At 39.5% G+C, this 9,950-nt stretch overlaps 7 protein-coding genes and 1 long non-coding RNA gene across 9 annotated transcripts in view; 3 read left to right on the forward strand and 5 right to left on the reverse strand.

The window, feature by feature from the left end:
• The window catches only part of ZIPIC (Zinc-finger protein interacting with CP190), a 1,505-nt gene extending 1,261 nt beyond the window's left edge, over nucleotides 1–244 (reverse strand). The window contains exon 1 of the mRNA XM_068296017.1: nucleotides 1–244. This exon is cut by the window's left edge and continues 1,261 nt beyond it. Coding sequence (XP_068152118.1) covers nucleotides 1–237 — 237 coding nt within the window. The 5' untranslated portion in view covers nucleotides 238–244.
• A 121-nt stretch (nucleotides 245–365) lies between these two features.
• Nucleotides 366–1,182, reverse strand: LOC137581758 (sex-regulated protein janus-B-like). The gene is made up of 4 exons (XM_068296018.1): nucleotides 1,040–1,182; nucleotides 803–964; nucleotides 622–746; nucleotides 366–555 (listed from the first exon to the last, which is right to left on the reverse strand). Exons 1-4 carry the CDS (start codon nucleotides 1,083–1,085, stop codon nucleotides 466–468), a joined length of 423 nt encoding a protein of 140 aa, XP_068152119.1. The 5' UTR covers nucleotides 1,086–1,182; the 3' UTR covers nucleotides 366–465.
• Nucleotides 1,183–1,229: 47 nt separating this feature from the next.
• janA (janus A) lies at nucleotides 1,230–2,015 on the reverse strand. The gene is made up of 4 exons (XM_068297276.1): nucleotides 1,870–2,015; nucleotides 1,635–1,811; nucleotides 1,448–1,572; nucleotides 1,230–1,384 (listed from the first exon to the last, which is right to left on the reverse strand). Exons 1-4 carry the CDS (start codon nucleotides 1,907–1,909, stop codon nucleotides 1,292–1,294), a joined length of 435 nt encoding a protein of 144 aa, XP_068153377.1. The 5' UTR covers nucleotides 1,910–2,015; the 3' UTR covers nucleotides 1,230–1,291.
• A 174-nt stretch (nucleotides 2,016–2,189) lies between these two features.
• Sry-beta (Serendipity beta) lies at nucleotides 2,190–3,647 on the forward strand. The gene is made up of 2 exons (XM_068297118.1): nucleotides 2,190–2,349; nucleotides 2,438–3,647. The coding sequence occupies exons 1-2, from the start codon at nucleotides 2,277–2,279 to the stop codon at nucleotides 3,565–3,567; spliced, it is 1,203 nt and encodes a 400-aa protein (XP_068153219.1). The 5' UTR covers nucleotides 2,190–2,276; the 3' UTR covers nucleotides 3,568–3,647.
• Nucleotides 3,638–8,434, reverse strand: LOC137582543 (uncharacterized). 2 transcript variants are annotated; one of them, XR_011033296.1, is made up of 3 exons: nucleotides 8,302–8,434; nucleotides 4,955–5,029; nucleotides 3,638–4,673 (listed from the first exon to the last, which is right to left on the reverse strand). It is a non-coding gene; the product is annotated as an uncharacterized lncRNA (long non-coding RNA). The 2 variants fall into 2 exon arrangements; XR_011033297.1 differs by lacking the exon at nucleotides 4,955–5,029.
• Nucleotides 5,002–6,630, forward strand: Sry-alpha (Serendipity alpha). The gene has a single exon (XM_068296420.1). The coding sequence runs from the start codon at nucleotides 5,044–5,046 to the stop codon at nucleotides 6,628–6,630; it is 1,587 nt and encodes a 528-aa protein (XP_068152521.1). The 5' UTR covers nucleotides 5,002–5,043.
• Sry-delta (Serendipity delta) lies at nucleotides 6,827–8,411 on the forward strand. Its single transcript, XM_068297117.1, has one exon. The coding sequence runs from the start codon at nucleotides 6,985–6,987 to the stop codon at nucleotides 8,263–8,265; it is 1,281 nt and encodes a 426-aa protein (XP_068153218.1). The 5' UTR covers nucleotides 6,827–6,984; the 3' UTR covers nucleotides 8,266–8,411.
• Nucleotides 8,435–8,884: 450 nt separating the features above from the next.
• RpL32 (Ribosomal protein L32) lies at nucleotides 8,885–9,796 on the reverse strand. The gene is made up of 3 exons (XM_068298091.1): nucleotides 9,736–9,796; nucleotides 9,401–9,500; nucleotides 8,885–9,331 (listed from the first exon to the last, which is right to left on the reverse strand). Exons 2-3 carry the CDS (start codon nucleotides 9,491–9,493, stop codon nucleotides 9,020–9,022), a joined length of 405 nt encoding a protein of 134 aa, XP_068154192.1. The 5' UTR covers nucleotides 9,494–9,500; nucleotides 9,736–9,796; the 3' UTR covers nucleotides 8,885–9,019.
• Nucleotides 9,797–9,950: the final 154 nt, after the last annotated feature.

Here is a 9,950-nt window from a genome sequence, read left to right on the forward strand (position 1 = left end):
GATCAGTTCGAGTATTTCGTGCCTCAACTTTCTTGCTATTTGTATGGACTTGTGATAGCGAGCCAGCTTTTCGCTGCATTTTTTGCATATCGAAGAGTTCTCCTCGGTCAAGACATAGTTGGTTCCTTTCGTGCATTGCAGAACCAAATCACTGATCAGGACAGGTGGTTGTCCAATCGTTTCTTCGTGTATATTCCTTGATCCCCGAACATTGAACTGGCAGATGCAACAATTCATGTTAAAGCGATTCTAACAAAATTTTGTACTTTTTATTTACAACAAACTTCCAGGGCTGCGTCGATAAATTCCATTGGATTGCCTTTGGCAAATTTATCGAACTAATGATATCGTTCAAAATGTCAATGTGAATATGTAACCCTTGGCGGGGTAATATCTGTTGATCATTTATTTAAAATTTTGCTTAATTTGATTTTATAACTATGTGGGCAAAATGGCCAAAGTCGACTAGTCTGTAATTTTAATTGTATAGCCGCTGAACGCAGACCAGGACTCAAGGATTTCTCTAGTTCTAGCATGGTCGGCCCTACCATGTGTCTGCATGGACATAAATAAGATAATTAATATACACTTAACGTCTCCGTCTATTATTCATATACTCACAGAACAGGCTCCATAAATTTGAATAGCCTTATTGGCACCATCATTGTTAATAAATCCGCCGCCACGCGATTGAATGCATAGTCCCAATTTTTCCATGTCAGCCCGCACCTTTTTATAGATTATGTCTGAAGATTTTAACCTTATTAATAAGACTCCCAAGGACTATTTCAAAATAACTGACCATGTTCTTTGACACTCCATCCGCGCACGATAGTTCTTCCATATTGTGTCTGCCCATGAATATAAACCGTTAGCAATAAATAAGGAGCCTCACCATCCTTTATTTGAACTTTAGGTAATCTTAGCAACTTTTCGGCGGACTTCGACATGCTCCTCACCAAAGCTGTGAATCGGGAATATAAAATTTCAATCATTCATGTTCTAAATACTAATAATTAAATAATTCAAGAAAACCTACATTTAGGAGATTGACACACGGATGTCAATAGGCGCAAGGACTGCATTTCTATTAACTAAAAATTTTGATAAATTTCCGAAATATAAAAAAAATGAAAAGTTTGTAGTACTGTCTTGACACACAGTTACGGATCGACTGATTGGTAGGTGTAGATAAATAAGACAGATTTGTACCATAAAGCAAGGCTAGCTTAGATTATAAACATGTTTTGTTATTTATTGACACAGTAATATACATATGTATAAACAAAATTCAGTAGCCCTCATCTGTGGTTTCAATCTCGTAGTCCTTGTATTTGGTTAACAAGATCCTTTTAGATTCCAAGTGATCCGCTTTACCATAACCCTGTGAAATATATGTGATTAATATATTCGTATGTTTAAATCAGGTATGACGACCTATGCATACCTGTGAATAGCCATAAATCTTTATGTACTTCTTATCCGGATTATGCTCAATCCGACCTCCACCCAGGCATTCAGTATCCAATCCAGTACCCTTAACCGACTCCTGAGTGCGCTCATAAATATCGGCTGGTAGAAGATTAAAATTATTTTCAAACTTTAAACAACTATTTTAAAATCTAGCTTCTTACCATGCCATTGGCAATCGGCATAGCCGCGCACAATATTTTTGCTGGGCTCAGTACCATCGGCAGCCTCATTTCCAGTTACCTTTATTAGTACATATTTAAAGATTCCGCTATTATCAATATCCACCGAAGTTACAGCCTTAAGATTTTGCTCAGACATTTTGTGCAACAATCGAAATCCTATAATAATTTGGAATTACTTATGTATATGCAAAATTACTTTTTTGGAAATATTTACCGGCAACTTGTCTATATAACGCAGCAGCTGATTTCAGCATATTTCTTCCACAAGTGATGAGTCCATGGAAAATGAACTAGTTTTTGTTTCACGCCCATCATTATATACCCCATGGCACTTATTTGATATACATAAATGGGAAAAATGCATAACTTTTATATTTCACTGAAATCATATAGTAAATATTGGAAGCTTTTAATTAGAATATTGATTTTAAACAAAAAAATCAATAAATATAATAATATTTACGAAACGAACTAGTTCGATTGCAGCACTGGTGGTGGCAAAGCTCTTTTCTGCTGTTTGCCAACACTGCTAAGGTATCTAAGCATTTTTACAACAAAAAATAAGTAATCCACAGAAATTACTTAATTTAAACTAAACTCAGATAAATATTGCAATCCAAAATGAGTTCGCCTCGAACGCAATGTTTTGTGTGCGGTAAAACGAAAACAGTAGGCGTATTCCAACTAATTGAAGGTGAGTTGATCGCAGCGTCAAAGAAGACCCATTGGCTGGCATGCAAATGAATACAGAAATCCTTTCTAAATGTTTCTCAACATTGCAGGATGCATTGTGCCGGGCACATTTAAGCCCATCAAGGATATTCTCAAATATTTTGAGAAAATTATCAATCATCGTTTGGACTTGACTCCGAATTCCACTGCATGCAGGGATTGTTTGGAGTATCTGTTCAACTATGATCGCCTGGTGAGGAATCTAAGTCAAGTTCAGCGCCAAATTGCCGATGCTTTGCTTAGCTGTCGCAAAAAGAAACCTGGAGGTCAAGCCGCCAGTGCTGGCAAAGAAACCGTCAGAAGGGAGGTCGTTAAAGCCAGAGTTCCAACTTCCGTTTCATCATGCAAAATAATAAACAGCACCCCTGCCATAAAGAAACGAAAAACACAGCCACAACGACAGAAGGAGTCACCTCCAGAGATGTCTTCTGAGATGAAAGATACAGAATACAAGGACGAATTTCAAGAGGAATTTCAGACAATTATGATGGATGACGATACAATACAGGTTCTAGATCCAGATCAGGAGGATTTCCATTTCAGTGATTTAGACGACAGCGTTGCAGGCGTTTCATCCGAGTCAGATATAGAGGAAGCTCTTGATATTCCCTGTCATATATGTGGAGAGATATTCACATCGCAAGACAATCTCGAGCGGCACATTAAAACGGACAATTGTCAGAAGAACGAATATGCCACCTGTAACATATGTGGCTTAAAGGTCAAGGACGATGAGGTTCTTGATTTGCACATGAATTTACACGAGGGCAAAACGGAACTGGAATGTCGGTACTGCCTCAAAAAGTTCTCCCACAAACGAAACGTACTGCGGCACATGGAGGTGCATTGGGACAAAAAGAAATACCAATGCGACAAATGTGGTGAACGCTTCTCATTGTCCTGGCTAATGTACAACCATTTAATGCGACACGATGCCGAGGAGAATGCCCTGATTTGTGAAACATGCCATCAGCAATTCAAAACGAAACGAACCTACAAACATCATCTACGGACCCACCAAACTGATCGCCCACGTTATCAATGCACCGACTGTGACAAGTCCTTTGTCGATAAATATACACTGAAAGTCCACAAGCGCGTACACATGCCTGCCGAACCGGACTCCCAAGTCATTGTGGAAGTTGAGGTGAAAGACTTCCATATGAATGAGACCATGTAAGCTCTTTTTACCTATATTTATATATACCTTTAACTATGTGTAGGATTTGAGTTAAATAAAAGATAATAACTAAACGAAAACTACGTTTTATTAAAGGCAACAATTGTGTAACAATTAATTATTAACTAGTAAAACAATTGAATTTCAGTCTACAGTGTGGATACGTCTATGAATCTTTAGGGTATACTTCTCGGTGAATGTTTTTTCACAAAATTCACAGGCATATCTGGGTCTATCCGCACGATGGGTGAGCAGATGGTGTTTATATGTCCTTTTCGTCTTGAAGACGCTCTGGCAAATGCCACACTGGAGGGGATTCTCTTCGGCCTCATGCTGCAATTTGTGATTGTAAAGAACGGTGGATTGGGAGAAGCACATGCCACATTTGTGGCACTGATGGCGTTTATTCTGCAGATGTGATTCCATGTGACGTATCGTATTCATTTTGGTCGTAAATTGTTTATGGCAAACGAGGCAGGTCGTCTCGCTGCGTCCCTCGTGGATATTCATATGCAATTTGACATAATCCTCATTGCGATGGGCATAGTCACATAGTTTGCACTCAAATTTTTTTTCAACTGCAAAACGTGGGAATGTTTTCGATTCTTGGCTTCCCTTCCCATCTCCACCTCCAATTCAATGAAATCCTTTTCCAATTCGATCTCCTCTTCTGTCTGAAGTTCCACTTCAATTTCGGATTCATCGGATTCAATAATTGGATTGGTTTCCTCGAATCGTTTTAATAATTTCAGCTGTTTTTGCAAAACCCCGACTAGGGCGGCATCGTAATCCATCATATCGTTGTAGCATCTCAGACAAAGGACTCCATCTGCTGGCGGTGCCTCCAGATTGAGGTACAAACTATTTCCACGGTTAATTAAGTATTTCAAAGCTTCGGCAAGTGATTTATTGGATGCCGTACAAAGTGTACTGTCGATTGGCTTAGCGTCGACCAAATATCTTTCATGGCACATGAAACATCTTTTAAATTTACTCGTATTAAATATTTTGCACTTTTCTTGCATGTTATTGTTATTACTGTTTTTGTTCTGTTGATCGTGGTACAATAAACGAACTGAAGTTGGGTGCGCTTGGGCAACAGTGGGCTGAAATTTATTGAAAAACCATTGAAACGGATGACAAATAAAATTATATTATTTCCTAATCCAACTTCCTTCGTGTATGTAAGTAAATATTTTATGGCATTATAAACTCATTCTGAACCGAATTGTATCTATTACCTGAGTTAAAGAAGAGCAAACATTTCTTTAACATTAAAACGGGAAAAACCAAAAAAAGATCGAATCCACAGCCATAAAATTGGCAGATGTCTCTTCAACTCAAAAAATATATGATTTCTAGGTATTTTGAATCCCTTTTATACTACCTGCTCTTCGTGTATATAACATGAACCTTCCTCGGGGCAATGTTTAGTTGATAGTTTTGTTGATCGAGAACGCACCTAGAATTATAATTATGGAACAATTATTGCAACAATTGAACCTTTGCCATGATTTAATAGAAGTTAAGGGCGAAAAGGGAAAAATCAATTGGTTAAATAGATTTTGCGCAACATTTCTAAAATTTGCCAGTGAGTTTAAAATCTATCTACCAGATGTAGCGCCAAAATATACTATGGAAAGCAGCACGGATCTTCATGTGGAGACGATTTTCCTATGCCTCACTCAAGTGGTGACCTGCATTACCCATTTGGAGCGAATCATCAACATAGAGGAAGCCACAACAAGTTCATATCTAATGACCCGGCAACATTTCGTGGATCGAATCCTCTGGTGTATACGCCGGCTGTTTGCCTCTCTTAGCCAGTTAATAGAAGACGACAGTAAATTGGCGTTGGAGGATCTGACATTTGTTGAACTGATGGATCTGGCCTTGGATCAGTTGGAGAGTCATAAGGAGGAGATGAAGCCTAATGGTACATATAGTGTTCTACCTGTTGAAGCAAATGAGAAAAAGGACGACTACGAACTGTGCGAATTGGCAAATCATATAGTAAGACATGCTTTGGCATTTGCAAATGTTGCCCTGGAGCCAGATAAGAGAGCTCTGACCACACTTTGCGAAACCCTCTTAAGTGAGTGTATGGCATTTAGTGAAAACGTTGAGGATCAAACCCCAGAAGAACGTAAATTAGAGGCACTGAGCTTGGAGCGTGCTCTATACAGTCTGGAAGGACTCCTAAATGAGGCCTTACTTCGTCTGGTTTTTGTTTGCCTCCTCGATGTCGAAGATACTTCTGTGAAAAGGTTAAAGCAAATTCTAGCTGAATGCAATGATAATTCCACGGTGGACCAGCTCATAAACGATTTTGACATTAAAATGGATCGTATTCAACAAATCGGCGTATTCGCTATAGCCTTCTCCCAAGATGTCAAGACCAAGACTATTGTTCGGAGTTGTTTGGCTTCGTTAGAGTCCCTGGATGCTTGCATTGTTCCAGCATTTCAGCTACAGAGATCAGCGACATCTACGGCCTTGCATCATGCCAACACTTTGGAGCATCATTTTAACGAAGAACTTCAAATATTTTGGAATGTTTTGCATGAAATAATCGACAGTCAATCTCTTGTCAATAACTATTTGGATATGCTGGTACAGAAAATTCACGGAGCCACAAATGAGGAGCATCAAAAGGTCGTTCAGATGGCTAACGTGTTGCTCAAACACTTTGGACTTGCAGTCAATTATGAAGCCCTCGATGAGGTTGGCAAGCGATTGCATAACGACTTTCAACTAATATTACGCGAATGTAAAGCTATACTTAAACACCCCATAGCCATAGATCCGAAACGTATTATGAAGCGTTTCAAGATTCTGTACTCGATTTTGGCTAAATTGCGTGATGTCCTTGGCAAGTCAAAGAATACTGAAGTGTTCAATGGAAGCTGCCTAGAATCAAATCTATTTGCTTCGAAGAGACAACGTTCCTTTTTCAAACCGCATCGGAGTAGGCAGCAAAATGTGACGACAACCTTTAATTCTGCGAATAATGATAGCGAACTATTAAGTTTTCAACTAACCGAAATCCTTAGAATCGGTTGACTCTTGGGACTTAAGAGAATGTAACAATTTATTATTTCCAAAATAAACAATCAAAAACCTGTAGACATAATTTTTGAAATGTTTTGATGCACTGTTTCAGTTATCGCTCGAGTTATCGATAAGTGCTATCGATATTTTGACAGCCTAGCCCAGGGTTGCATTTTGCGCATTTTTTCTGTGGCATGGCTTCCGATTTGCCAACTTTTGCTTTAATTAAAATTTTTTGTGGCATTAGTTGCGTACCATCACTAAAATACGTACATCCCTAGACCAAAAAAAACTAAAGAAAACAAAAGCGCCTCAGACTGTAAACAATTTTAGACAATTGTTTAATTAATATAGTATCCCAAAATTATGGATACTTGCTTTTTTTGTGGTGCTGTGGAGGTAAACGGCTCCTCAAGCTATGAAAAACTGACGTCCAAGGTGCCGTCATCACAGAAGACAGTCTCGGTGGTGCTCACCCATTTGGCCAACTGCATCCACACACCGCTGAGTCTCAAGCCGGATACGAAACTGTGCTCGCGCTGCTTCTATGAGTTGTCCGAGTACGATAGCATAATGGTCAACTTAATGACGACACAAAAGAAGCTAACAAACCAATTGAAGGCGGCTATGAAATCAGAATTTGAAAATGTAGAATTTTCCGAAGATCTTGTAGTTGAGGATCATGTTTCTCAAGATGAAGAGGAAGGCGATACTGAGGCTGACGCTTGGTTTATGGAACTGGTTAAGGGCGAGGATGAGGAAAACGATGTGTCCATTAAGCGCGAATATGTAAAGGACGAGGAGAGCGATGTTGAGGATGAGGAGTTCATTGGTGAAGATGAGGGCAACGACTCACAGAGTCCCGATGATTCAAAGCGGACCCTAGATGATGAGCTAGATGATGAAAGACCACGCAAACGAATGAAGCAGGAATGCAGCACCTGCAACAAAGCCTTTTTCTCGCGTTATCAACTGCAGAAGCACATTAGCGAGGAGCACTCCAAGCAAAGCAGTCATGTCTGTCCCATTTGCGGAATTATACGTCGCGATGAGGAGTATCTTGAATTGCATATGAATCTGCATGAGGGCAAAACAGAGAAGCAGTGCCGCTACTGTCCCAAGAGTTTCTCTCGTCCCGTCAATACGTTGCGGCATATGCGCATGCATTGGGATAAGAAGAAATATCAGTGCGAGAAGTGTGGTCTCCGTTTCTCTCAGGACAACTTGCTCTACAACCATCGACTGCGCCACGAAGCCGAGGAGAATCCAATTATATGCAGCATTTGCAATGTGTCTTTCAAGTCGCGCAAGACTTTCAATCATCACACGCTAATACATAAGGAGAATCGGCCACGCCACTACTGCACTGTCTGCCCCAAATCCTTTACCGAACGCTACACTCTTAAGATGCACATGAAGACCCATGAAGCGGATGTCGTCTATGGTGTCCCCGAAGAAGCTGCAACCGATGAACAACAGGTTGTTGAGGAGCTACATGTAGATGTGGATGAATCTGAACAAGCTGTTACGGTCATCATCTCCGATAATGACAATGGCACACTGTGTCTCATATGTAATACCAATTTCGAGAACAAAAAGGAGCTCGAGCATCACTTGGAATTTGATCATGATGTTGTCTTGAAATAAAACTTGCACTTAAATTCACGCACTTAATAATATTACCATTACTGATAGAGTAAACGACAGTTACGTTGACAAAGAATTAATCATATATGTACATTTAAAGATTTATCCCTTAATATCACAACTACAAAAAATACAAGAGAAATATACGAGTTCTTTAATTTGTGCCGGATTTGTGGTGGGGGAGTACTGTTTAGAGATGGGCTAGAGAAAGTCGATTCCCATTTCTACTCATCTCTAGATCATAGTGGTGTCCAAAGGCCCAAACCCTTGCTCCTGAGATAGCGCTCGAAACGCCGGTTTTGGATATTTGCTTATCGATTATAAATGGGGCAAAAAGGGGACAGATTTCTTCAAACCAAGGAAATAGATCGTACAAGAATAGTTTGGAAACTACTAAAAATGAAGACATTCCTTTTTGTCTGTAGCAAGCTTCTCTATAAAAGTAACAGGAGAGCAGGAGCCAACTCCCAAAAAAAAAACTATTTTGAAATTCTGAAACTAACAATAAGCTAAAGTTGAAGTTTTCGATCCACATTTTTGACAATCCATTCCAGTCTAGCTCAGACACTTTTTCCCGTTGCTCAATTAATGCTGAATTTGAAATAAAACACACACAGCATTTTTGTGTAATAAAAATTTCCACTTTTAACGTTTTTTTTCTTGTATTCCGATGACGTTACAATAAGAAAACCCGAAGACAAAATACGCCATACAATGCGAATTTTTCTCCATTTTGCTTTTGCTATCCTTAAGCTTATTCGTTCTCTTGAGAACGCAGACGACCATTGGGATTTGTCACACGCACTGACAATTGCTTGGCGCGCTCAACAATTTCCTTGCGCTTCTTGGAGGAGACGCCGTGGGCGATTTCGGCGCAGTATACACGATTCTGCATCAACAGAACCTCCAATTCCCGAACGTTGTGGACCAGGAATTTCTTGAAGCCAGTGGGCAGCATGTGGAGGGTGCGCTTGTTTGAACCATAACCGATGTTTGGCATCAGATATTGGCCCTTGAAGCGACGACGTACTCTGTTGTCAATACCCTTGGGTTTGCGCCATTTGTGCTAAAACAAAGAAAAACAGGACGATAAGATTCAATATTGAATGCCTCCTGCCCATTTGCATTAACTTACCGACAACTTAGCATAACGATCCGACTGATGGCGGATGAAGTGCTTAGTGCGCTTCTTAACGATCTTGGGCCTGTACGCTGGGCGAATGGTCATTTTGGAGCTGAAATTTCAATAACATGTCCACATTAATACACATTTTGTTTTTGTTTTCGGTCGAGTTTTGACAAAATGTCAACAAAGTTTCTCAGAAATTTAAAATCAATCAAAAACACATTTCGCGCGAAATGATTAGGTTATTCACTCGAGCTAGGCATTGCCCATTAAATTTCAGTGTATTTTGTTAACATTTTGTAATGATGCCGTAGAAATATAAAGATTTGGTACACAATACGAACCGCTAATTTGCAAAGAGCACGTCAAAAAGAGAGAAAAAAGACGTGAAGTTGGCCGCGCTTGACATTTGACAGCTGCTGTCAGTGAGGCCCGGGGTTGTCATCACATTCAATTATTTAAACCCATCACAAAATTTAATAATTATATTTAAATCAAATATTTTACATTTCATTTGCCAAAGCTAAATGCAAATTTCAAAAATTTTAAGTTTATAAAT

Source organism: Drosophila tropicalis, unplaced genomic scaffold (assembly GCF_018151085.1).
Source record: "Drosophila tropicalis isolate 14030-0801.00 unplaced genomic scaffold, ASM1815108v1 contig_859, whole genome shotgun sequence".
Lineage (NCBI taxonomy): Eukaryota > Metazoa > Arthropoda > Insecta > Diptera > Drosophilidae > Drosophila > Drosophila tropicalis.

Coding starts and splice junctions, on each gene's coding strand:
- Sry-beta (XM_068297118.1), top strand. CDS start 2,277: ATGAGTTCGCCTCGAACGCAATGTTTTGTGTGCGGTAAAACGAAAACA. Junction 2,350..2,437: donor CGTATTCCAACTAATTGAAG/GTGAGTTGATCG, acceptor TCAACATTGCAG/GATGCATTGTGCCGGGCACA.
- Sry-delta (XM_068297117.1), top strand. CDS start 6,985: ATGGATACTTGCTTTTTTTGTGGTGCTGTGGAGGTAAACGGCTCCTCA.
- Sry-alpha (XM_068296420.1), top strand. CDS start 5,044: ATGGAACAATTATTGCAACAATTGAACCTTTGCCATGATTTAATAGAA.
- LOC137581758 (XM_068296018.1), bottom strand. CDS start 1,085: ATGCAGTCCTTGCGCCTATTGACATCCGTGTGTCAATCTCCTAAAT. Junction 747..802: donor ATGGAGTGTCAAAGAACATG/GTCAGTTATTTT, acceptor TAAAATCTTCAG/ACATAATCTATAAAAAGGTG. Junction 556..621: donor AAATTTATGGAGCCTGTTCT/GTGAGTATATGA, acceptor ATGTCCATGCAG/ACACATGGTAGGGCCGACCA.
- RpL32 (XM_068298091.1), bottom strand. CDS start 9,493: ATGACCATTCGCCCAGCGTACAGGCCCAAGATCGTTAAGAAGCGCACT. Junction 9,332..9,400: donor ATCGTTATGCTAAGTTGTCG/GTAAGTTAATGC, acceptor TCTTTGTTTTAG/CACAAATGGCGCAAACCCAA.
- janA (XM_068297276.1), bottom strand. CDS start 1,909: ATGCTGAAATCAGCTGCTGCGTTATATAGACAAGTTGCCG. Junction 1,573..1,634: donor TGCCGATTGCCAATGGCATG/GTAAGAAGCTAG, acceptor ATCTTCTACCAG/CCGATATTTATGAGCGCACT. Junction 1,385..1,447: donor AGATTTATGGCTATTCACAG/GTATGCATAGGT, acceptor TATATTTCACAG/GGTTATGGTAAAGCGGATCA.